Below are 27,325 nucleotides of genomic sequence, written 5' to 3' on the forward strand. Positions count from 1 at the left end.
ACAAGTGACCACATCCAACGATTCGTCACATACCCTTCCCCTTATGCTGCTAGCTTCCACATCTTCTAAAGGAAAACAGGACAGGAAATCCACGTTTCCCTTTCTGTGTTCGACACTAAAACAGAAGGGCTGAAGATCAAGGATCCAGCACATTGCCATTGGGATGGTGTCCTTTCTAAGACTGAGCCATGTAAGGGGTGAATGGTCCATAATTAATTTGAATTTTCTTCCTGTGAAGTAATATTTGAGGTATCCTACGGGCCACTTTATCGTTAAAGCTTCTAATTCAATAGTGGCATAATTCCTCTCTCTCTGGAATAGCTTTCTGGTGATGTAAAGTACCGGATGCTCCACTTCATCATATTCCTGTGATAAAACTGCCCCTATACCTACTTTGGAGGCATCTTTTGGAGAAAACATTCCTTGTTAAAGTAAGGGACTTTTAAAATGTGCTGGCTGCATAGAATTGACTTTGGGGTATCAAAACAGGCCTGGACTTCTTTTTGGCTTTTTCATTTCTGAGGTTCAGCATTCTTTAACTTATCAGTTAAATAGGAGAGTAGTTAGGGATGAATCTGCTGTAGTAACCGGTTAGTCCCAGGTAGGCCCCCCCATCACTTTTTATTTTGGGAATTGGTGTTTCTTGAATGGCCCAGGCCTTTTGTAACTGCAGCTGAACTAGTCTGTTTCCCACAAAGAAGCCTAAGTGCTTGATTGCTGAATGGGCTAAATGGCATTTCCTGGGGTTAGCAGTTAGGCCAGCTCGTTTTAGGGCCCTACTCATTTCATAGAGATGGTGCATATGTTCTTCCCAGGCCTTACTAATAAAGACAATATCGTCCACTTAAGCGCTGCAAAAACTACAATAGGGCCGCAGAATCTGGTCCATTAACTTCTGAAAAGTGGTGGGAGCACCATGGAGCCCAAATGGAAGAACTTTAAAGTAAAATAGTCTGCTACGGGTGGAGAATGCTGTTTTTTCCATGTCCTCCGGGTTTAATGGCACCTGCCAATAGCCCTTGGTAAGCTCAATCGTAGAGAGGTAGACGGCCCTGCCTACCAATATGACCTTATTGCCTGATCAATAAGGTCATCAATCCAAAGCATCAGGTAATTGTCGAATTGGGACACAGCATTGAGTTTTCTAAAGTCTATACAAAACCTCCACGATTGATTGGGTTTTGCCACCAGGACTACTGGCGAGGACCACAGACTTTGGGATGGTTTGATAAACCTGTGTTCAGCATTTTCTACACCTCCTGGAGGACTATTTCCTTTTGGATTTCGGGGATGCGGTAGGACTTGAGATTAATGACTTTCTGGGAGGAGTGCGTATATGATGGTAAATCCCCTTCACTCTCCAAGGCTCGCAGCTGAAGACATGGGTGAATTGATCTAAAAGATCTTGGATGTCTTGTTGTTGGGACGGTGGTATTAAATTCGATCTGTCTGTCTTTTCTGACACGAGACTGGCCATTAGCACGGAGGAGGATTCCACTGGGTCCTCTTTCCACTCTTTTAAGAGGTTAAAGTGGCATATCTGAGTATTAAGTCTTCTATCGGGTTGGGAGATATGATAGTTACAAGAGCCAATCTGTTCCAGTACCTCATAAGGTCCGTGCCAGCAAGACATTTTATGTTCAGAGGTAGGCAGGAGTACTAGGACCTCCAGTCCAACAGAAAGGACAGCGTGACAGTTCCCTTGACATATTGAGCCTTCTGGTGTTCTTGAGCCTTAGCTAGGTGAGTGTGGACTAGATCCCTTACCACAGTCATATGCTCTTCAATCCGTTGTGTGGTTTGGCACATCAGTAAGCACAACAGTAAGATAGCCTCCTCTGTCTGTTCCCAGGGCTCCCTTAGCATGTCTAGGACATCTCTGGTATCACGCCCATACAGCAGTTAAAAAGGGTGAAAAACGGAGGGAATCTTGGGGAGCCTTCCTGGTGGCAAAAAGGGCCCAAGAGACCATCATTTCAATTTTTTTTCCATCAGCTTCTACTAGCTTGCTAAGAACGCTTTTGAGTGTTTTATTCAAGGGCTGAACCAAGCCGTCTGTCTGAGGATGGAAGTTTTAATTTGAAGGATTTGTTTGACCTCTGCCATGATTTTACTCATAAAGGTTGTTCCCTGGTCCATCAGTATCTTCTTTGGGAAGCCTACCTGTGACAAAAAGGGAATAAGATGTTTTAGGATATGTTGCAAGGTGTTTCTTCGCAAAAGGAAAGCCTCTTGGTAACAGGTTGCATAGTTTAGTATAACTAGGATATACTTGTTCCTGAATTTCAATAGTGTTAAAGGTCCCACAATATCCATCCCTATTTGGAAGAAGGGGACGTCTATGATTGGAAGGGGTTGTAAAGAGGCTGAAGAAGGGTTATGTGGAGTCATCTTTTTACATAAAGAGCATGTCATAACAAAGTTATTTATGCCCACATATATTCCTGGAAAATAGAACTGCCTTACTACTTGTCCTTGTGTTTTTGCAGTTCCCAAATGTCCGGAAGTGAGTTGGGCTTGGGCAATTTCTAATACAACCCTGCAGTGGCCTCTGGGGACTAGTATTTGGGATCGAGGGGTTCCCTCGTTGGTGGTGTCTCCTCTATATAGCAACCCCTGCCTCAAGAAAAAGAATGGACCATCTTTCTTACTGCCTTCCTCCTCAGAGATGACTCTGAGGAAGGCTTCAGCCAACACAGGGTCATTGCGTTGTGCGAACGCTACCTTTGGGATTGTCCCATGTTTCCCCCTCCACAATACTCTGAGTAACCCTAGGTTTGGGTCTGGTTCTTGGTCATCTTCCCCAAAGCCTTTAACCCCTCTCTCAGTGGAATTTAACTCATGTACTTCGAGGAGTTTGGGGAATAGTGCACTGTCTAAAATTCCCTGAGCAATCTTCTCCTTGGTTTTACATGATAAGTATGTTTGCCATACGGAACTTGGAGCCAGAACTATGTCGCCCAGTCCAGGAGGAGGGAGTCATTCTCCTGGACCAAGAACATTGGTGCTACTTATTAGTTTAGTTATAAGTGTAAGGGACAGAGATAGGGACATTTTGGCACATGACGGTGGACTCTTTAAGTTAGTAAGACATCCTGACAGACCCATCAGCACCATAGATGAGGCAGGGAAACCCCCTCATAGATATAGGGAAAGATAGGTTTTCTCTACATTTTTATACCAAATAAAAGTCTGTAACAATCACTGTGCCACCTGTGTGTCAGTCTCCTTCTTCTGCATCCTTTCATATGGTGTCAGGCAGTGCTCCAGATAAGATTTGGAACTGGGAGTATTTTACTCCCTATTTTTTAAATTTGGGAGTAAAAGGATTTTGTAGGGAGTAAAAATGTAAATCCAATTCCTAATGTGAGTATTTTTTTAATAAGCGTCTAAACATGTTTCAACTGGAAAACAGATATGTTTTTGTAATAATTATTTATTTGCACTGACTTATTCATGCACACTAAAAGATATGTTTACTTCTTTCAATCAGGCAGTTATAATAGCAGTTTGTTCCTGTGGTAGTATGTGCACTACTGGTCCAAACATATCCATGGAGCTGTGTGAGTGAAAACAGGGGCACAAGGTTCTATGTGTCTGTTTTCTTTTTTTGTTGGCAGTATTTTTACTTCCTATTTTTATTTTTGGGAGTATTTGACTATTTAAGGGTGTATAAGTGGCTGATACACTCCTTAACTGTAGGGCCGGTGTCAGGAGTGGGATTTGACCTAGTTGACACAAACCAGAGAACCCTAAAGTTCACAAAGTTAAGTGACTGAACCTCTGGCCCATCTGTCACCACTACAGAGTCTATATGGTTTGACCTCTGCAGCAGTTGTGATATAACTATAGAACCTGGAGAGAGACAACTAACACCCTATGATTTAGTGGTACATACATGTTGTTATATCCAACATTTCCTTTACGTTGAAAGTCAAAGTCACCCTTATTCGGGTCGTTAGTTTTACACATAAGTATTTTCCTAACACTTTATTCACATTACCAACTTTGGGTTCAACCCTATTTGCAGATATGCTGTGATCCGGATATTGTACTACCTGGAAGAAGAGCTTGCATTTGCCCCTTCACCAGTGGTAGCAGTGTACCAATAAAAGTAGTGGAACTGTGACTCCAGCAGTGGATAGATTAGGTGGGAGGAGCGAGGTGCAATACATGTTTCAAGGGTTGCAGATCGGCCAAGTTAGCAGCTATGTGGGTAGAACAGGCAAAAGAAGGGGCGAGCAAGCGGTTACCTCTCTGAGCTATTGTGCAACTACATGAGTAGAGAAAGGTAAAGGGCAGGGGTCATCACTCACATCGAAGATCTCAAATCCAGCGATGTCCAGCACGCCAATGAAGTACTGCCGGGGCTGTTTAGTCTCCAGCGTGACGTTAATGCGGACCACCATCCACAGGAACATCTTCTCATACACAGATTTGGCCAGGGCTCCTATGGAGTAGTGCACCTAGAGCAAGAGAGACACACATGCATGTGCAGTGGGCTGAAATGACTGCTAGAGCAGTAATGCACAATAGACAGAAATGAACGACTACTACAATCAGAGGACCATCCTGTAATAGACAGAACGGACAACTAGAGAGACAAAAGACAGACAAAGAGAGAGGGACACATCCAGGAATTGCCAGGTTCGATAGCCAAAGAGACAGCATGGGCAGATGAGAACCTGCCACAGATAGTCTCACCTAGTGCTGGGGGTGTGCGACGACCAAAGAGACAAAAGACTAACAGAGTGTGAGAACATGCCAGAAAGAGCGAGACACAGGTAACGGGAGAGAGAGAGAGAGATGGGATGAGCACTTACCTGTTGGACACTCTGCCCCTTGGTCACATACTCGTTTCCCACTTTCACCCGTGGATGGCAGAGACCCTTCAGAAGGTCGGCCGAGTTTAGGCCCATCAGGTAGGCTGACTTGTCAGCATCTGCATCGAGAGAAGCAAGAGAGTGTTTCAGTGACACAGGAATTCTTTCGAGCCCACCAGTGAACATCTTTGGAGTTCACTGATTTCTGGTATTTGAGTTTTCTGTTGTCCCTCCTGATAGGACAGAGCAAGTGGGAGCTCAGTACAGGTGGCCGAAAAGGTGAGTATATCCGGTTCAGGTGAATCACTGAGGGCTCATGAGTCCCAGGCAGCCTGTATGCTGCAGCCTCTCACAGGTCTCCCAGAAACCTGCACAAAACCCTCCGAACGGTCAGCGCAAAAATGTCCACTAACTCCATGCCCCTCTTCCTCCTCTCAGTGCTTATTTTTGAGACATCAGCTCCCATGACCTGGAACCCATTTAGTAAAATAGACCCCCTCGCCACTGAGAGTATAATACCCCCAGTGTCCCATAATGCATTGCTTAAAATGTTCCAGCTTTATGAAAAGGGACTCAATTGTGTAACCTGAATACATAATGCAACATTTGATCCTCTTGCTGCTTGGCTTTAATGGGAAAATGTATTCAAGAATACTCCCTTCGGGAGGCATCCCTTCATTGGAAAGGTATTTCCCAAAGGTAGGAGACCTCCCGAAAACCCTGCTGTGCAAGGGAATCCAGGAAAGAGGTAAAGACTCAACTGGGAGACCTACAAATTAACTCAGGCACTGCGGATTGCAATGCAGTGAGTCCTTCTGAAGACCCTGCTTTACAAGGGAATCAAGGAAAGGGGTAAAGACTCAACTGAGAGACCTACAAATTAACTCAGGCACTGAGGTTGGCATAGCAGCAACGGTTTCAGACAGAGAATTGCTTTTTGCGCCTGAGCTCACCTAAGAATGAGATGCTAAAAGCAGATTTAAACATGCTCAGACTTGCAGGCAAGTGCTGAGGAAAGATGATTTCATCACTGCGGCGGGCCGCTCGCCACTGGCAAGCAGGTATTTGCACCCTTTATGTGCAAAATATGAGTCTGATTGCAATCATCAATTTGTACAAATGTCAGGATTCATCTTGGATTGGGAAGTGAGATAGGATAATGTCCAAGATTAAGATTTCAGCAAAAATATGCAAAGAAAGACATACATTGTTGCATTTCTGGCAGATTGTGGGAACACCCAGAGCAGAAAGCAGACATTATGAGCTCCGGTGGGCAGGATCGGAAAATAGAAAACCAGGAAAACTGCCACAAATTGACTCCACGGGCACCTCACCCTCCTCTGCTGCCAACAAAGGAGGTTGCATAAGAAGAACAAAACTTCTCAGGAAATGTCAGAGAAAAACAAAGCCTCAAAGGCAGTGGAGGCAAAGAGAAAGAGGGTCAGGAGAACACAGTCTACCTCTTCATTCAGTTCATCGTTATCATCACCCCCCTCTAGTGAGTCCTCGTAGGAGGACAGCAGCCCCGAGGGGAAATACTTGGGTAAAGAGGCGTGAGCTAAATTCCTAACTCATTTATCAGAATACATGGGCATTTAGAAACAGGACATCACTAGTCTCAAAGAGGATCCTAAAATAAGCAAAGTCAAGGACATTATAAAGGTGGGCCGCACCCTCATTTCTGATTTAAAAGTCGAAATACTGTAAGAGTAGAAGGATCCAGAAAGAATTTCAGTGCCAAAATGTGATCCTCACAGAGGCAAAAAGAAACCCCTTCTGCAGTCAGTATAGATTGGCAGCCAAGGGCGCAATTTTAGGGGGGCAAAGGGGTGTTTGTCCCCCCCAACTTTCATGGCACACGATTTTGTCCCCATTCATTTGAATGGGGCATTTTATTTTCAGATGACATGTCCCCCCCAACATTTTCAGCAACGTGACACCACTGTTGGCAGCATACTTCCCGTCTGGTAGGAAGTTTTTGAATGGCTCTGTAGGAAGCGCAGTGTGAGTTCCTGTAGGCAGGAAGGGAGACCCCGCTCTAACAAGCAGGGACAAAGGAAAGTACCATTTTCCATACGTCCAGCAAGGAAGCAAGCAGCAGATCAGGGCAAATGTTCTCTCCAACATCCGGGAAACCATTCTCCCATTCGAAAACACAGCCGTCCGAATGTCAGGCAATTGGGAGCCAGACTGGGTTGGTTCACGGAGGGCCTGGAAGAGACTCTTTTCTGATACACGGGTAAACAAAGTGATTTTACAAGCGTGCACGATAGAATGCATCTCTTTTCCTTTAGCAACCTGTACAATCCACACCCCAAGAGCAAGGCTTAAAAGAATCAAGAATCTGTGGATCAAAGGCACGATTTCGAAGGTGCATAAGAGTAAGGCGGGTTGAGGGTTCGACTGTCATTTTTCCGGTAACCAGGGAGAGGGGAAAATGTAGGCTCGCCCTATATCTGAAACAGCTGGCCAAATATATACCAACAAAGCAAAGTCCTGCAAGGTACAATCACACTGACCAGGGAACATATTTCCTTGCATTCCTAGATTTACAGGATGTATGTTTACATGCCATAGTGTTCACAAAGGTGCTAGGACTGGTAGTGGATCTTTTCACACAAAGGTATAAGGTTTCCCTTCTCTGGACAATTGCCTGCTCCTGGCATCGGCCTCGGAACAGCCAGAAGAGCATGAGAGATTGGCATGCCGAATAGGGGAGTCACTGGGGTTCTCAACACCTCATAAGATCTCCAGCTCATAGGGACTGGGTTCTGGACTTACGAGGGATGGGCTCTGCTACCAAACCTTTGAGCAAAAAGGCTACAATCCTTACTGAGGAGATTGCTGGCAAAGGTTTACTAGGGAGGATAGCTCAGAAGCAAGACGACACAGAGCATCACAGGTTCAATCCCTGGGTCCGCGCTTAAAAATATCTGGGTATTAAGCCTGTTATAAATAACCAATTACATATTGGCCAGGCTCTTCTTCAGATCCCAAGACACATGGCATCCAGTGTATTTGTAATTCCAGAGGAAAGGCTGCACATGCAACCATTACTTTCCCATCTCCACAGGCACTGCAGGATGAATTCTCAAGAATTAGTGGCCCTGGTTCCAATAACACAGGGGCTGAGGCATGTGTTGCAGTGGGGGCTGAGATGAGAACATTGTCTGGCAGGTTTTTCATTACAATGACCCTCTCTGATCGGTTCCATGTAACAATGTCGCCGTGAAAAAGTTGTCAGGTTCTGGTGACTTTTTCCTGGCTAGCAAAATTCTTTCCCCAAATATTCTAGGAGGGGTATAATTATATATCATTACCTCCAGTCCTAGAATATTTGGGGAAAGTGCTTGATAGCCTGGAGGGTGCATCCTTAATGCACCTGAATTCTTTTTTCATGGCAACATTATCACCTGATACCCTCTGATGTTGATTACAATGGATGCAAATGGCCTGGGATGAGGAGCCACTCTGGAAAGAAGTCAACACCCAGAGAATTGGAATATCCAGAATGCCTCTCAATCATCCAACTGGTGGGAGCCTGTGACTTAGTCCTGCTGTGTGGTCGAAGTCAGCCACATGGACCATACCTTAAACACAAGTCTTTTAAAAGAGGATTGCTAGAGAGAAAAAACACAAACTATGATCACCACGGACCTAGTAATAGTGAGACCTCAACTTTTGGAATAATACCTTTTTGAAGAGAACCAAACAGAGACAGGTCACTGCGGTGGTGAACACAGCATTCAAGCAAATGCAAGTGTACACAGCGATAGAGCAGGGAGCACGGCTGCCACAGCGAAATTGGAAGGAGACATAGCTTAGCTCTCGGAGCCCAGAGGTTGCATTCAGGTGCACCAAGAGGAAAGCAAACTGTAATTCCAAGTTGATGACCCAGGATTTTAGAGTCTTAGTTTGCGTACAAACAGGAAGTCAACCCCAAAGCTTTCACACACCTGATACGCGGGCACCAATACAAGACACCCAATCACAGACAGCCACTAATTTCCATATACAAGATCAGGCTCTTTCCCAAAGCTTGGCCCAAGGAGAGGGGACAAAGGGTATATAAGACCTGCCTGTACAGAGGGGCAGTGGTTGGGCATGTGGGAGTGGAGATAGCAAGAGTTTGAAGCAAGTTGACGAGTGGAGCAGGAGCCAATGAGTGGTTTTTTTAAGTCTAAAACTTGCATTATTTATTCCACAAATAATTACGGTTGATTTAGAAGGCCCCCCAATTTCTATCCATTTATAATGTGAAAGGCGGCTGGAGCGGTCTTTCTAAATCGATTTAGAAAGACCACTAGTGATAACATTGACTCACAAACCACTACCACAATAATGCCTGACCCAAATGAGGATTGTCTAAAGACTGCTTCTTCTGTGTCATCTACCTTCTCATTATCACAGGTGGACTCTGAGGAAATGGAGGCCTTGCTTCTGAAGTTGAAACCTACCAATCATGATTTTGACCCTATTCCAGCTTGTCTGGCAGTACAACATGTGTCATCTTTGAAAACCTTTTTTGTTAAATTTTGTGAATGCTTCCCTAACCCATGGGATGGTGCCACAAGAACTAAAGAAATCGGTCCTAACGCCCATGCTGAAAAAACCCACCCTGGATCATCAGGTGTTAGGAAACTATCGGGCCTATTGTAGGCCTGCCCTGGACAGCAAAGATTTTGGAAAGAATGGTCACCACACAGCTGCAGACTTATCTGGAGGAACATGCTATACTGAATATCTTACAGTCCTGTTTCAGACCTGGCCATGGGACTGAGACCGGGCTGGTGGCTGTATGGGATGACATTCTAAGGGCCAATGACAATGGTGATCTGAGCATGTTGATCATGCCTGATCTTTCAGTGGCTTTTGACACAGCAGACTTTGGCCAGCTGCTGAAGAGACTTTCGACGGTTGCTCAGGTCTCGGAGGACACTTTGAAGTGGTTCTCCTCTTTTCTGGAAGATATCACCTAAGAAGTTAAACTTTGAGCTTTTTATTCTAATGACTTGTCTGTCCTCTGTGGAGTTCCTCAGGGGTTATCAATGTCCCCTATATTATTTAATATCTATCTTCGCCCTCTGATGGAAATCTTTTCAAGATTCAATCTGGAGTACCGCTCCTATGTGGATGATACGCAAATTTATGTCAGATTCAAATCTGCCCCAGAAACAACAGGCCGTGGTTTAGCTTGTGCTAATGCCATACAAAATTGGATGACGGAAAGCAAACTTCAGCTTAATCCAAAACAGAGGTAATAGTGTTAGGCCCCAAAAATCTTTGTTAGTGATGCAAAAACATCCCTTTACAGCAAAGTAAAAAACCATGATTGCCTTTTGCAGGCATCCTTGGACTCTAATGGACAGGTCTCAGAGACAGTCAAAGCTGTATTTTACCAATTTAGGCCATTGAAACCTATCCTACCCCTCATCCCAGAAATGCATTTGGCGGTGGTCGGGGGGACCATGGTCAACTCTAGGCTCGACTACTGTGGCACCCTTCTTTTGAGTGCCCCAGAAGGCAAATTACACCATCTACAGGTAGCCCAGAATGCTACCGCTAGATTGATTTATAACCTTCCAAAACATGCTCCTATCTCCATAGATTGGAGGAAACTGCACTGGCTGCCTGTCAGAAAAAGGACTGAGTTTAGAACATTGGCCCTCATTACAACACCGGCGCTAAACCATGGCGCTATTAGCACCATGGTTGGTGCCGGTGTTGTAACGAGTCCGCCATGGTGAAATGGGGAAATACCGCCCCATTCCAAGGTTGGCGGGGCGGTATTTCCCCATTTCACCATGGCCCTTCCCCATTCCCATTTTTGCCCCATAGGGCTCAATGGGAATGGGGAAGGCGGCAATTACGGTACCGCAAATTGCGGTACCATAATTGCCTGCGAGGTCCCTTTGCGGGTCCCTACTTTAACGGCTGGTCCAGACCAGCCGTTCAGGTCAGGTCCCGCAAAGGGACCTGGTAGTAAGGCGCTAAGTGGTTAACGACGCCGCAGCCTTTTACGGCACCGTTAACCACTTAGCGCCTGGGTCGTGATGAGGCCCATTGTGTTTGATTTACAAATGTATCCAAGGGACGGCACCCAGATACTTGATATCTAAAATTCAGCCTTATCAGCCCTTACGAGCGTTGCGTTAATTCGGGCAAAATGTGTTGGTCACCCCCCCCCCTACTTACTACACCACCTGGGGGTTGCTGTGTTTCTATTAAAGGCCCTCGCCTCTGGAACTCTCTCCCAGTTGAGTTGGGGAATGCCCCATTCAATTGGTGCTTTCTGCTCAAAGCTGAAAACCTTTCTGTTTGTCTGATTTAGGAACTTGATGACTATACTTAAACTGAGCAAGTACTATAAACATTTGCACCTAGATGCAGGATCCAGGCTTGGTTCTGTAAGCATTTGCACATAATAAAGGTTAAATCAATCAATCAACTAGTGTCAGGGCGGTGGAGGGATGCAGTGTTCTCACTGACAGCGTTGCAAGTGAGTTTGCTCATCAGCAGTGTATGGTCACATATCGTCTAAACTGAGTCTGTGTCTTTTCGTCATCTGCAATGCATTGTTCATCAGGAGCCGCTACATGGTCCACGTCAAGCTTTACGCCCCCGAAAAGCAAAATCAATTGTCATAATCCTGCAGTTGAACATATTTTTTGCATTCAGCCTTTCAATGCGGCATTATAAAAAGAACCCAGGAAACTTGGAGGCACGGGGTTGGAGAAGTTCAGGTGGAAAGGGGAGAAGCTGAGCAGGAGGAGTACGAGGAGTGTAAGAGGAGGAGGCGGAAGAGGTTTGGGTGGAGATGAGAAGAGTTAAGGAGGCTAGACAAACTGTTTCAAAGTTGAGAAGAAGCTCTAATTGTACCTCCAGCTTGTGATGAGAAACAGCAGCATCTATAGAGGCTACAAGAAGGACTGGAGCTGGCCACTTCCCACCATCACCGGGAGACAAGCCAGAGGAGAGCCAGAGAGTACCTCAGACGCGGTGAGTTACAGGCCGGTCAGAACCCATGGGAACGTTATAAGGGAACTCGCAAACTGATGAAACATTTCAGAAGAGATTATCCTCACACTTTATATTCAAGATTGTCCCAGAAGAGGACCTTTTATATTAAATAAACCTGTTTTAACCTGAGATTGTGTTTGGCTTTTTTGTGACCCATGTCAACTGCACTACAGCATATATAAACAGACGGGGTGAGCAGGGGGTCTTTGGCGCAGGTCCCTGGAACAGCTGGCAAACAAGGTGGGCGACAGGGCAGAAGGCAACCTACTGTTTCTCAGGGTGATCCACCTGAAGTGAACGGAGCAGGGCAGACCACCTAAGCAACATTATTTCCCTCCTCATCATGGGATCTACGTTCAGAGGTATTCCGGCATATATGCCGAAGTTCGGAACGCCCTGATTGGACTTGTTTGCCTCACTGCAGAATATCCAACTGGCCCTTCTATTCCAGGTCCCATGCTAAGAAGCATAGTGGTGGTTCTAATGGAAATACAGGGGCCAGAAGGTCTTCTATGTGCATTCAAGCCTCTACTCATGAAGGCCAAGATGGTGGTAAAAATCAGGGATTCATCATCGAATGACATCCTTCGCGTTCCCTTTTGGCAGAACAGGCCTTTGTTAACGCTTTTAGTGGAACTAGCAGCAGGTCTGGATTCTCAGATGTGGCCCTGTTTTTCTCCTAAGAATCATATCTAAGTTCCGTCTACCGCAAGGCATTGTTCTGCCCATGTTTTTCCACAGCCCCTCCTCTCAGAAGACAGAGCAGTGGCTCAAGCCGGATGTGGAAAGGGTTCTATGGGTGAATCTGGACAGGGCAGAAAGTCAGGCGGCTTGTTCATAACTTTTGAGATGCACGACCCAGTGAAAAGCATCAGTACCAACTGTCAGCAGGCGGATTAGAGCAACCATCGCCACAGCATGTTCTTCTGCAGGTGTTCCTTTGCTGTAATCGACCCAATGGAGGTCGACAAGGGGCTTGTATAAATCATGGGCAGAGGATCAATGTGTTCCAATACAGGATATTTGTAGGGCGGCAACCAGGTCGGGCTCTAATACATTTATCAGGCACTACTGCTTGAATTTACACAGTCAAGGGCCTGCTTCGTTTGGCACAAGAGTATTAAGCTCCAGCATGCACAAAGATAGGTGAAGGTTGAATTGACAAATGACTAATAAATCATTGGGCCTCATTACAACTGTGCCGGGCCGGAAACACTGGTGCTGGTAAGCCTACCGGCACATTACGACACTGCGGGCGGGTGCCGTCCCACCCACCAGGGTCAGACCTGCCAGGCGGAACGGCACCCGCCCGCAGAGTTTCATGGAAGAACCGGCACCGTTGTTAACGGTGCTGGTGCTTCCGTGGTCTCCATTCCCATGGAGTTCTATGAGACTCCATGGGAATGGGGTCTTACAAAATTATCAGCGCCTGATTTCCCGGCCGCCGGAGTCGGAATACCCTGGTGTTACCGGGAAGTCAGGCGCCGGAAATGAATTACGGGTCTGACGGCAACCTGCCGGTTTTACCGGCACAGTTACCACCAGACCTGTAATGAGGCCCATTGAAGAGGTGTGGAAGCAGTATGCATAGTTGTCTGAGTCGTTGATCACAGGGCAATCCATGACTGGCTATTGTGTTCCTAAAAGTAAGTACTGGGACAAGGATTCACAGAGAGGTAATGCTTTGATTGTTTACCAGTAATCTTTATTACTCTTAGTCCAGCTTTCCTTGTCACCGTGACAAAATGACTACTGCTCTGCTAGAGTGCAGGGATGAGTAGTGTATAAACCACTTACTAGGGACCCACACTACTACCAAACCAGCAATTATCCCATTCACAAAGATAAAACAGGCAAAGCCCAGGAGGTATAACTCCTTCGCCTCTTGCAGTAACATGGCCCGAGTACAGGCTCTGCTCTTCAGGAGGGGTGTGAGTGAGTAAACTCTCAACACGGGTTAACGGGAAGGGCGAGCATTCTAATGTGCTTGGGGACATGTACCTCGATGGGGTGTTCATATCACTATTGCATCTAGCTTCCTCTCGTGTTCTGATACCGATGGTCAGACTACACTACCTGATGAATCCACTCACGTACATCATACACTCGCAGGGCTGCCGACACATCATATCTACACTATGCAATTTACTACAATCGGCTATACACAAATATTTGGGCTCGCTCCGCGAAAGGTTAAGTACCGACATGGGGATTTCCATCACTGATGATGATAAGGGCACCATGTGCACATCAAAAGCCTGTATCTCCTTCAACTCACAATTCCGCCCATTGCAACTTAAGGTGCTACATAGGCTACACTATACACCAGCGAGACTGAAATGCATCGATTCAGACAATCGCGGTCAATGCCCCAAATGTGGCTGTGGAATAGCTGATCACATACACACGCTTTGGGCCTGCCCCGCGTTAACTCTTTCTGGGTAGAAGATTGCAATACCCTCTCAACAATAGTGGGAATCGTACTAGAACCTACCGCGCAAACGTGCCTGTTCGGCTTGCTTAGCAACATGCACCTGCTGCAGTATAGATTCATAAAGGTAGGTTGCCTGTTAGCGAAGCGTTGAATACCCCGGGACTGGGTTCGACGATCAACGCCTATGGTTGCTGGCTGGCTTTCTGATGTCACCTGGGCGAATGACATGGAAGAATTGTATGTCTAAACCCAAGGATATCTGAGCACACTTTAAAGATTATCTACTTCAAGGAGTTTGCACTTCAGGTTTATAGCTTTAGGCACTGCATAGAGGCGAGCCAGGATGCTCTGAATACTCCTTCTGGGGGCCCATACATGTACGTATGGATTTCAACGACATGCCATGTATGTTCTAGCTGGGCTGTGGCTGCTCTGTACAATCATTCACACTGTATTTGGTCACTGTGCATGTTGCATGTGCCCCTTTTGCAATTTGTAACTGTGCAAATGTATAACTGAATGCTGCCAAGTGAATAAATAAATGTTTTTTTTATACTCCCCTATCAGTACTTGTACCAGAAAACCACTCTCCTTATATGAGATGGGATGGGAGTCAAGGCGCGTGTCTTGGGTCTCTTTATGTGGCGTGTATTTTTTTATTTTTTTGTTTATTTACTATTCATCAGCCGATAAGGGTTTCAATACAAGAGAATGCAGAATAACAATATAACAGAATATGAAACAAATTAATAACAATTTTAACCTGTCAAAATATAAAACAGAACAATAATGTAATACATTAAAACAATAATATATCTAAAACCTCTTTGGTGGTAACCCACATTTTTACCAAAGGATAAATTGACAACACTTCATTACCCCTGAAGAGTAGTTCCCATGTACTTTCAATACTTTCGGGAAGTGCCATATTCTTACGGAGCTAAATGTTCTCCTTCTTATATTAGCTAGGCTTTCACAATAAAGCAACAGACGTTTGGTGGTTTCTAATGACATGGTTCCACAGAGCCTACATAGTCTGTGCTGTTTGTCCAGACCCATCCTAGTCCCCAGACCTTCAAGCATATGGCCCTGATTAAACTTCAACCGCAAGCAATCGGTAACAATCTGATTGTTAGGATAATCAAGAAAATACCGAGGGGAGGCATCCCAATTGTAGAGCTGGAGTATATATTTGCAATAACTCTGCTCTGGATCAATAGCAGATACGATTGATGTCTCATGTAAGGGAGATAGGTACAACATGAGGGGTCAGTAGATAGATGAGTACCCCACTTGCGACCTTCATCCATTATTAACTTAGGGCAGGTTCTGCCCAGTCCACTAATAGAAATATGATCAGCTGACTGTATGATGGTAAGCAATGTATTTTTCAGGACTATTTATCAACTTCCAATAGAGAAGATTGTTCCTCACAAAGAGACCACCACCTACACTCGGGAGGCCACATTCTGCAAAGTATATATCCTATTGATGTTTGTCTGGTACATTTGGTGAGTGCTTTAAGGCACATCCCCTCAATCTTTTTTAATTTAGATAGATGTTTCCTACCCCAAAGCTCAGAACCTTGAAAACCTGTGGCTTTTTTAGTAAGTGTTTGATCCCAGAGATGTTATGTAGGTTTGCACAGGGTTGTGTTCTCATTTTGACGCTGGTTTTCTTTTTCTAAACCTGAGTCGGGGATCCCCTTCCTAGTCTCGGTAGAGCTGAATCCATCAGACACTGCTTGTTTTTCCTCTTCGCATGATTCAAAGGGAAATGGGGGACTAGACCTATATGTTTCCCTGCTCTATCAGGAGGAAACGTCGGTCCAATGACATACCACTAGGAGAGAGGTCTGCTTCGGCAGGAGGTTGGGGTCCCTTGTAGGTGAGGTGGCTCAGGAAATCCACCAGGCTAGCCTTGCCTATTAGGAGACTTCATGCCTCATAGGTGTTCTGGTCCTTCCCCCCTCTGGTAGATTAACAGTGCTGTGGGAGATACCTCATTCTGCAGGTCCTATTCCAACCCACTTCTGATACCATTTGTCTTGAGGTGAAAGGAACAGAACCTTCTCACACAATATGTATGAGGTATTAATGATATTCTTCAAGGCAAGGATAGTAGGGAAAAGGGGGGGTGTAACAAACAGAATGAAGTATACTTGGCAGAGTGGAGGATCAGAAGCAAAACATGATCTCCATTAAACAAAGGTTTATCTAACCTGCAGCATTCAATATCTAGAGGTATAGCTCAACCACTTCCAGTATCTCAGGGCAAGTTAGGGGTACTTCTTCCACTCTTCCTAGTTCCAGTTCTTGGCTTGTCGGGTATCCCTGGCTTGGGGTTTCCTCAAACCTTGTATTTGCCAGGTACAAATTCTACGTTCAGAGTAAGGTGAGTCAAACTCCTACATGAATAATTAGACAACCAAAAGTAGGACAACTTCTCGAGGAAATAAGTGTGACGATGGAAGGCTAACTCAAAGTAGTGAAGGGCCAACAGTAAGGGGACCCAGTGTCATAAGTATTTTGCTCCATCCCTCGTCCAACAAGGTTCAAGGGCGTCCAGAACAAGGAAAGCATACTGCAAATCACTCACACTCCCAGGGAAGTTATAAGTGCCCCAGCAACATTGTTTTCTTGGCCTTAGCAGACAAGCCTAATGTTGAGTAGTCTTTCAGGGCTTTGCACCCTTGATGAACTCCCACCGTGGCAAGACCTGTAACTGTCAAGGCAGGGCCATGTAGATGCCCCCTCTTCCCGTGTGGGTCTCTTTCATGCCTTACCAGTAAAACTCATACCATTTTACCTCTTGCCCTTGGGGATCTCCTAGGTAGGATTGTAGCCCTCCCTATCTAGTTATGTGTCAAGCTGCAGCAATTATAACCACTCTTCATGAGCCAAGAGTCTTCTCTGCCGTAATGGTACTAAGTGGCCATTAATGGTCGCAGCTGCAAAATGGTATGAGCACTGGGCATATTCACAGTGCCCGGCAAATGTCTAATGCGTATACACAAGCCAAAACTGTTGAGTTTGCCAATGGTTGTTTTTAACAGGACTTCAGTGATGGATGCACATACTGCTTATAAATCAAGCGGCTGAAGAGACACTTGGCTAAGCCATTTTTATTACACCTGTAGCACATTGATTTACAGCTCCAATTAAGCCTGTAACTCACTGAAGATGGCTTAATAATAACACTGGCAGGCACTTTGGTTTTACTGCTTGATAGAGCCTGCTCAAAAAGATCCCAGGACGATGTGTTTTGGGCAGAGTGGGCAGGAAGCGGGATGCGCTAGCCATAGGGATTAGCATGGTTAAGGACAGTCAGTGGGTGGGTAAATAACCAAACAACACCCACAAGCTTTGTGTCCCTCCTCATATCCCATCTCCCTCATAGCTGCACACCACTGTAATCATTTTGGCATATATGTGCAATTTAGCCAACTCCTATGCTCATTCCCATCTACTAATTGCCCCTCCTTGCCCAAAACACATTCTAGCAGTAACATCAACATTTCTGCTGTTTAGGGTGCCCCACTGTTATGTCTATAGTCTTCTGAGAGCTAATGGCTTAATTGCAGCTGTGCTACTTGTGTAATAAAAATATCTTATCCAGGGGTGCCTGATCACATGATTTATAAGCACTTGTTAAAAGAGTCTTCTAGTGCCATGCAGTTAACGGACCTCTACCCAATCCCTCTCCTGTATTCCAGCTGAGGAATGTGGATTTCTCTTTCTTGTCTCGGGTGGATAGCTCAGAGGCAAAGCGTTCGCCTTGGAAACAAGACGATGTGGAGCAACACAGGTTCGATCCCCGGGTCTGCGCTTAGAAACTTCTGGGTATTAAGCGTGTTATAAATAACCATTACAGTCTTGTAGCAAACTCTTTGTTATACCATGTGGAGTTAATATTTTGTCAGGCGGTGTTCACTACTATAATATGAGCTTTCCTCATAGCCTGAGAGTGTAATGGAGGATGAAGTAAGGACGAATGAACGCTTAAGATTAAAGTAGCTTTGCTAAAGGCAGGGGCAGTGGATGTCAAAAGGCACCTCTCGTGTCAAAGAGGCTCTGAAGAACACGTCAGCTCTGGGGAAATCTCTGGGGCTGGCGACTAACCTTCTGTGCCGTCAGGCTCGGCCTGCTCCTCCCGCTGCTTCTGCTTGAAGCGCATGTTTCCGTAGTGCATGATGGCGCCGGTCAGCTTGTAAATCCCGCTCTTCTCCTCGGCTGTAAAGCCCAGGACATCAAAGGCACTCTGTGGGCAGAGAAAGAAGAGCAGGGTTAGAGGGAGAAACAGAAGGCACACAATCCAAGGGGGCAGGACAAAGTTGAAGCAGGTGAGGAACAGAGGTTCGGTGGAAAGAAGCATTGACAAAGCCTATAGTTTTGCATTTTGTATAGGCATTTGCCTGACAGACATAAATTGCAAACAATTTACATCTCACGCCAGGTATTGTGCAGCTGGGATGAGAGGTGAAAAAGTGTCTTTCGGGGCCGCAGCCCCCCTCTATGTGGAAAGGGAACACTCTGGTGCCCCCTGGCTTCGAGGAGCGTGCACTCTGCAGAATGCACCAGTGTGCATGTGGAAGGCACCCCCAGCATGGAATTTTTGTGGTATAGCACTTGCTCCAGCTGCTATCAGCTGCAGAAGCGCAAGGTAGACAAGATGTATAGAAGCTTGCTAAAGTAGAAAATGCAAATAAAGCTGTCATGTTGAGAAAATGGACGTCAGTATCGAGAGGCCTTGAGAAGGTAAAACAATGCTGCAATGCTGACAGGCACTGGAATACAAATTTGTGCAAGAACAAAGAATATTTGTTTGGCTCAGGTACAACGATGACACAGCAAGAGAATTTGAATGTCTTGGAAGGAGTCGAAGAGGATAAGTCACGCACGCAGGACAGATTTCTCTTAGATTAAATAAAGGAAAGAACAGTTGCGGGTGCCAAGTATTGTTCAATTAAAAACGCGGAAAGCACAAGCAGGATTAAGCCACCAAGTCTACCAGAGGCAGAGGAGACTAATAGCACTCAATATAATAGAATCAAATAACACTAAATAGAAGGTCAGAATGGGCAGAATCATGGTCTCCTCATACGTGGTCCATGACCGAAAGACAAGGCCTATTCATTAAGCTCCAGGCAAAGATATCAATGTACCGTCACTCCCTTTAAAGTTTTGAGGAAGAAAATGTTCAGCAGTGTCAACTGCAAAGAAGAAGCCTAGGCTTAGGGTCTAAGTGAAGAGAGATGGTAGGTTAATTAGCCAAAAATTGTCTGACGTTCTTCTCCTTCACCTGGGTTTTGTTGCTTACATGCTGCTAGCGAGCCAAATGTTCATGGTTGGAAGAGAGTGCCAACCAATCATGAGGGCCTATGTAATGGTGGACCATACATTGTTGCAGAAGCCTATCCGCTGCTGTTGTTATGCTATTATCTGTATTTTATATAGTTAGAGGTGGTTTAAGGCGTGCCTACCAGATAAGGGGCATCCAATGATTATACTAGCACTTATACAAACTTTATGTACTCATTTTCCCTAACCAATCCCTCCATCCAGTGTGTTTTTACTGTTAGCCACATAGGATGATGTCATAGCTGACATATGTGGAGGTATAAAAGCTTTTGTGTAACCGAAATGCATTGAGACGTTGTGAGTTGCAATCTGTTTCGCTCGCCAGGTTTCCCTACTTTATTGAACTGATAATAAAGTAGTATTGTTCCATCTTCCTTGAGTTTGTCTGGTTATTTGCGCCTGAGATCATTTGTTGTGGTAATCCCATCCGGCACTTGGAAGGCACCAAGTGCCCTTGCACAACTTCCTATTCAACTTTAAGAGTGGGGCTCTTAGCTCTCTCTCTCTATCTCACTCAAAATTTTAAGAAGTAGTGTACATACAAAGGCATCCTTTCTTGGAATAAATTGGCTGCAGTGTAATTGTGTCTCAGAGCTTGTCACCACCCTGGAATCCAAACAACTGGATTTCACGAGTGGAGGATTTCACGGGTGCCTTCATGTGGTGTTTCCCATTGTCCAGCTAATAGGGCAATGGCAGGAATTTGCGACAGGAGGGAAGGTGAGAATAATATAGGATAGAGAGTAGAGAGAGAGAGAAAAGAGAGAAGCTAGAAAGATGAGACGAAGAAAGACATCCGAGCGAGAGAGACAAGAGGGGAAAAGAGCAAGGAAGAAGGGGATTGAGATCACACGATAGACAGAGGCCGAATACAGGATTGGCTGTACCCACTCCTCAGTGAAAAAGCACATTGACAGGTCTCCGAGAACTGCTTGTTGTAACTGTTGCTACACAAATGTGAGTCTTGGGTTTCATCAGACACACACCGTGATCTTTGCCAGATTTCTCTACTAAACTGCCCTTCAGATTTTCAAATCTAAAAATATTTGGAAAAGGGCCTTTCGGGCACAAGGTGGAGGTAAACATACAGCAGGGAAAAGCAGGAATCATCAACGGAAGAGGGCACTTACATCAGTGGCCATCAGCTCATCAGAGTCATCGATGGAGGCGACAGTCACCTCTCCTTGGGAGATGTAGGAGTAGTCGTACGGGTTATTGGTGATGAGCAGCATGTCTGTAGAGATGCAAACAGAAGAGGAAATGTTATTCAAGCAGCATACAACATATGCTCAGATAGCCACAAAAGTATCCAAGAACATTGGTGTATGTGATATGGCATAGACGGCCCCGCCAGGTGATATCTGTGAGGAAGAGAGGAGTATGTGCACTTATGTAGTGTGAAACCTATGAACTGGATTGCCTCTATTGGCTGCAAAGCTGGAGTAGAAGAAAGCCTATCGGACTAATGGGATTACTCCAACCAGCAACAGTAATCAATAGAAGATTAACTGCTTGAGGATCTCTCTGAAGGTAAAATTCTTCAGAGAGCCTGGCCAGTGTTTAACAGAACTGTAAATGTATCTATACCAATATTCAATGTGCCCTCCCCCCCTTATGGACTTTTTATATAGGGCACCTATAAGAGAGTAGTGTTAGAACATTCTACAGACTCAACCAGAGAGTGGTAAGAGGTTGGTATTCAGGCCAGCAGGGGTTACATTGACAAGGATATCACAGATCAAACAAACCACTTTGAAATAGGTTCTGTGGCCAATTGGCAGTGGCTGTAGAATCCAGCTCTGACCTCCACCATGGGATCTTCTCTTAAAATGCCCAGACAATAATCCCTTAGCTTGGGGAGGCATAAGATTTGCGACACAGGCCCACCTTAGTGATTGGATGCACAGTACAGGTTACACAAATATGATGATGCCTTAGACACCCAGAAATAGGAGCATGTGAGCTGTTATCTAAACTTGCCCAAGACCATTTTTGGTCTATAAAACATTTAAACGCTGGTTGAAAGAATGTGAGGACCGTGGGTGATCTACAATGCCAAACATTGCTCAGATACCCCTCAATATCAGCCAGCATTGTCACCAGAATCTAACCAGGAAAAATGTCATCCCATACCTCAAAAGACCATGGATGTCATTTAGGGTAGCGAGTGGTAGCACCGCTACCCATATGTTTATGCTTCTTTCCACTGGGGACTGCTTTGCAACCCCTGTGAGTGCATACATCTGATTACTGATCAATTGAAGAATAAATAATTTACCTCTCGGTAATGTTCTTTCTGATGGATGTTCCTCCAATGGATTCTTCATCTATGATATCCCTATCCCAGTGCAGCTGTTCTCTGGAAGCAGTTCCTGCTCCTTGTATTTCAGCCTCTCAGAAGCCAAGCATGAAGGTTCAGGCTGCTGAGGTTCGGATGGAGGACCCATCCCTCCGAATGGGAGAACAATTTGACTCTCCTCAGAAGGCACTAGCGAGGGCAGAGTGCCATGTCCAGCAACTCTGCACATGTCCCTCTTGATCAGGATCATTGTGCTACCGAACATGGGCCATCTCCTGAGAACCAGCAAAATGACAGGCATCAGCAGGAACACATAAAGGAGTGTGAAAGTCCACTCGACGATCAGTGCGTCCCCCAGAGCTCCCTGGCGAGGACATTCCCAGGAGTAGACAACTCTCAGCTCCTGTTGGCACTGGAAGTGAAGAGATCCACCTGAGGAGTCTCCCAAAGGTAGATGATCTCCTCTAGAACTTCCTGACAGAGCTCCCACTCATTGGAGGCCGATGTCTGTCTGCTCAAGACATCCTCTGTGACATTCTTTCGTCTGGCCAGATTAGCCACTGTCAGAGAGACAGTGTTCTCCAGAACCCAGAACCACAGTCACTTGCTTGTCTGCACAGAAAAAAAGAGCATGCACCACCTCATCTGTTGAGGTAGTGCATGGCCACTGTGTTGTATGTCAGGATCAGCACAGTCTTGCATTTCACAGAGGGGAGGGAAGCGACCAAGGCCAGCCCGATCACCCTCAAGTGCAGGAAGTTGATTTGTTCCCAAGACTCCACGGGGGGCACATTCCACTCACCGTTAGGTCTGACAAGTAAGCACCTAGCCAGTCAGAGATGCATCTGTCACTACCTTCACCAAAGGCCACGGTTGATGAAACAATGTACCTTTCAGTAAATTGTCTCGCACAGCCCCACACAAGATACTGAGCCACTGGTTCGAGACTTCTAGAAGGTCTGACATGTGGCCCTGGAACTGCGACCATTGGCAAAGGAGAAGCCACTGAAGCGATCTGATGCACAGTCTCGCTTCCGGAACCACAAGGATGCAGGAGGTCATGAGGCTAACAAGGAGCTGGTAAGCCAAGGCACAGACTCCTTCCTGGGATTGGAGACCATTGACCATCCAAAAGATGTTCGCCACTTGATCCTCAGCCAGGAAAGCCCTGCCCAGATGAGTGTCCAAGTCTGCCCCAATCAATCAGAGAGACTGGGATGGCGAAACCTGAGAATTTTTGAGGTTCAAGGAAAAGCCCAAGCTGTGAAAAAGAGCAGATGCTCTGATATTAGCTCTGGGGAGCAAGCTCAGACGAGCCAGTCATCCAGGTAGGGAGAGACATGAATGCCTTCCCTTCTGAGGCAAGCCGCTATTACTGCCAGCAGCTTGGTGAAAACTCTGGGTGCCAAGGAAAGAAAGACAGGACCTTGAACTGGTTATGGTGTTGGCCCACTATGAACCTCAGGTACCTCCTGTGCTTTGAATTGGCACATGGAAGCAGGCATCCTGAAGGTATAGGGAAACCAACCAGTCCTGTAGATTGAGGGCTTGCAGAACCTGGGCTAGAGTAACCATGTTGAACTTGTCCTTGTGTAAGAAGAAGTTCCACAGCCACAGATCCAGAATGGTGTGCCAGCCTCCTTCCTTCCTCAACATCAGAAAATAGGTGGACGCGGTCTTCGAACATTTCGTGCAGAACAAGGAAAGCACCACCCTCCCCCCAGAACTGTCTGGCTAAACACGTCACTGAGGTTTGGTGGTCTGGGTTGTGGCAGAGACAGAGGCTGTGGCAACCCCACCCCTCTGGGCATCTCTTCCCCTACCTCTTGGGAAGCGTCTGCTTCTTCCCGGGGTTGATAGTCCATGGCCTCTCGGGGCAAATGTGGTGAAGGGGCAAAAGCATATGCACCAAGATGACGGTTGTGTGAAGGGCTGTAGCACTGAAAGCCCCAAGCACTCAGCTGTCACCTTTAACAATGGAACCTTCTGGATGGAAGCTTTAGCTTTAGCTCCAAAAAGGCTGATGTTGTCGAAGGGAATGTCTACAAAGCTGGCTTGGACGTTGGCCACAAACCATGATGTCCTCAGCCAAGAGTGGAGCCGGACCATCATGCTGGTGATCATGGCCCCACCTACACAGTCCGCTGTGTCGAGCCCTGATTGCCCATCTTTCATGCCGCCTCTTTGCTATAAGAGACCAGGGCCTGGAAAGTGTCTCTCATTTCCCCCTCTGGGATGTGCTCGGCACCCTTAGCCACCGCCATCTAAAGGCCGAAGGAAAACATTGCCATAGTGCAAGAGGAATTCACGCACACAGTGCCAGACTGTCCGATGTGAAAACCTTCTTGCCCCATGCGTCAAACCTCTTACTCTCTCTGTCCGGTGGAAGGGGCGGGAAGGTATATGTCTTCAGGCTAGACATGTGGGAGGAGTGAAAGGTCTGACAGAGTGGGACAGTGTTTCTTTGCCATGTCTCTGTCAAAACAGCCAAAACAGAGGCAGGCTTCGCCAACACCTGCAGTACGGGTGCTTCCACTTTCAACGTTGAAGGGCAGGAGCGTCTTTTTCTTGGGCAACTCGTCCAGAGTGTTACAAAGTTCTTATTGAACCTTGGACTTGGATGGAGCAGACATCAAAGAGTACTGCCCTCTTTAGACATCAAGCAGCACTGGAATGCGGCTTGGGGCTTTCCCGGTATGGGAAAAGGCAAGAAATACATTTCTGGGGGAGGTCGGGGAGGGTTCGGGGGGCGAGGGGTGTCGAGTATGCTGCCTCCTTGCAGGTCTTATGCCAGTGCCAGCACATCCTCACCTTCCCTGAAAAAGTTGTCTGGGAAATCCCTCACTTCCCTAGAGCACAGAAGTCCCAGGCCAAAATGGACCGGGTCACCCTCATTGTCAGAGATCTAGTACATCCTTTTTAATGTTGTTAAATCTGTTTATTGATTTTCAAACATCATCTTCCAGAGCATTGTTTGGAATTACTGACATAGTCAAAGTTACATAACAGCAACAAGTCAACCAACTACGAACAGCAATTTGTCACATTTCCAGGCATACATATATCAAGATACATATACACAGACTTCACCAAGCGACGGTAAAGGGGGGGTTAATCACTACAACTTTCATCTCCATGACCCATATTCAGGGAGGTCTGTCATCTGAGGGGCAAAACAGCGCTTGTAGGAGAGCATTCCAAGCCTCCATATTATCCATGGGCTCCTGGAGTCCCCTCTTCAAGACTCTATACCACTCTGCAGTGGACCATTTTTTCTTATCCTCTCACCATAACGCATACTCTGGGCCAGCCCACTTCTCCCACGACATGGCTATCCTGGGTTTAGCTAGTACGCAGGCAGGCCCATTAATTTCACTGCATGTTTGGCCTTCTTTGCCCGAGGGCAAGTACATAATAGACATTCTTCCAGAGTCCATTGAAGCCTGATCACACCAGCCTTTCTAGGCATTTTACTAATCAATCTCCAAAAACCTTGAATAACCGAGCACCTCTAAAACATATGTATGAGGTCTGCCTTAAATCTCACCAGTCTATGTGGCGTCATATACGTCCTATGTAGAACATTTAACTGTAAGAATCTATGTCTGACATTTCTAGATAGTTGCTTCACATGTATCAACGTGCAATCCCATTGTTTATTATCCATAGTGTGACCTAGATAGATCTATTTCCCATGCTTGTTTAATCCGGGACGTTTTAACACACATATCCGACAGCAAACCCCCAGACAGTCTTGACACTTGCCTTCAACCATCTTCTAGCTCATACATTAAGGCCAGCACTTCCTATTGTTTTGGCTCCTCAGGCCAATCCGACCACTTCCCCTTAGCGATCTTTGTCAGTCTCATATATCCCAGGAATTGTCCCTTAGGCTTTTCTCTGATTTCTGGGAATCCCACAAATATCCCATCTTTAAAGACATCTCCCCAAGAGGTGAGACTCAGGTCTTCCCATGCTTGCATGCTCTTAAGATCATTCCTATCACTGCTCATGTGCACCGACAGAGGTATATGCAGCGAATATGGTTCCTGTATTTTAAGCAACCTTAATGCTCTGCTCCATATATTTCTACCCAGCAATAATAGGTAGGGTGCATCTCGTAGACATCCCTCCGACATCCACAGAGCCTCCTTGAGCGCCACCGGCTTAATGGCTGCATCCATCAAATCTGTTTCTAACGTCTGTTCAGCCACCAACCACCATGTAGAGTATTGCATATGGGCCGCCAGGTAATACAGCTCAAACCGCGCGGAGCTGCACACTGCCTTTCTCATATCTCATGCACAATGCCACTAGTGCAATGGTATGTCTCCCCTGACCCCAGAGAAACCCTTTAATCCAAGAACCAAAGATTTAAAAAAGGCACCAGGGACATTAAACGGAACATTGGCAAAGCGCTATAGCAAACGGGGTAAGACAGCCATCTTGACCAATGCCAATCGGCCCATCATTGACAGCAGTAGCTTTCTCCAGAAGCCTATGGATTTTATTATCCCATCAAGTGCCTTAACAGTATTCTGCATGCGTGTATGCTCAGTCTCATGCCATATGTTTATTCCCAGGTACCGAAAGGAATACATACCGTAGAAAAAGCCCAGCACAGTAAATCCTCCATCTGTTGCATGTGCATCCCAGCCAGCGGGAAGAGACAAGATTTCTCTCTGCTGAACAAGATACCCGAACGGTTGGCGAAATGATCTAGTACCTCAATGGCAAGCGGGAAATTATATTCAGCTTCCTGCAGGTATAAACGGATATCATCCGCATACTGCAAAATGAGGTGCCGGGTACTAACCAAAATTATTCCAGCCATTTCAAACGCCCTCCTCAAGTACACCACCAGCGGTTCCAGTGCCAAGATAAACAACATTGGTGACAGCGGGCAACCCTGTCTAGTGCCTCTGCGTAGCTTGCAAGGTGCCGATATATATCAACCAGTTTTAACTCTGACCCTGGCCTCTGTGTATATCAGGAGTACCCGTCTTAAAAACCCTTCTGCAACCCGAAATCTGCGTAGAGTAACATACATCCAGATCCAGAACACTGAATCAAAGGCCTTTACCGCATCAAGAGAGGCCACCGCATATGGAGCATCATGAGACGAGGTTCTATTAATAACATAGTGAAGCCTATGCAGGTTTAAGGATGTATTTCTGTTGGGCACACGCCCTGTCTGATCTTGATGAATCATTGAACCAATCACCCGCCTCAGTCTCCCAGCTAGCAACACTGCCAGGATTTGAAAGTCCTTGTTCAACTTGGATAATGGCCTATATGATTCACAAAGGGATTGCTGGTTCTCTGGTTTGAGCACCAGCACAATCACAGATTCATGCATACTAACTGGTGAGCGGTCTGCTTCGTATGC

The 27,325-nt window shown here is 46.0% G+C and overlaps 1 protein-coding gene across 1 annotated transcript in view; it reads right to left on the reverse strand.

Moving 5' to 3' along the window:
- The window catches only part of LOC138521256 (myosin-6), a 149,569-nt gene that overhangs the window by 75,587 nt on the left and 46,657 nt on the right, over window positions 1–27,325 (reverse strand). The window contains exons 10-13 of the mRNA XM_069633953.1: window positions 20,768–20,871; window positions 18,399–18,537; window positions 4,824–4,942; window positions 4,317–4,466 (exon numbers count right to left, since the gene is read on the reverse strand). Of these exons, the coding sequence (XP_069490054.1) occupies window positions 4,317–4,466; window positions 4,824–4,942; window positions 18,399–18,537; window positions 20,768–20,871 (512 nt within the window). The remainder of the gene's footprint in view (window positions 1–4,316; window positions 4,467–4,823; window positions 4,943–18,398; window positions 18,538–20,767; window positions 20,872–27,325) is intronic.

Source organism: Ambystoma mexicanum, chromosome 13 (genome assembly GCF_040938575.1).
Source record: "Ambystoma mexicanum isolate Mex_15411 chromosome 13, UKY_AmexF1_1, whole genome shotgun sequence".
Lineage (NCBI taxonomy): Eukaryota > Metazoa > Chordata > Amphibia > Caudata > Ambystomatidae > Ambystoma > Ambystoma mexicanum.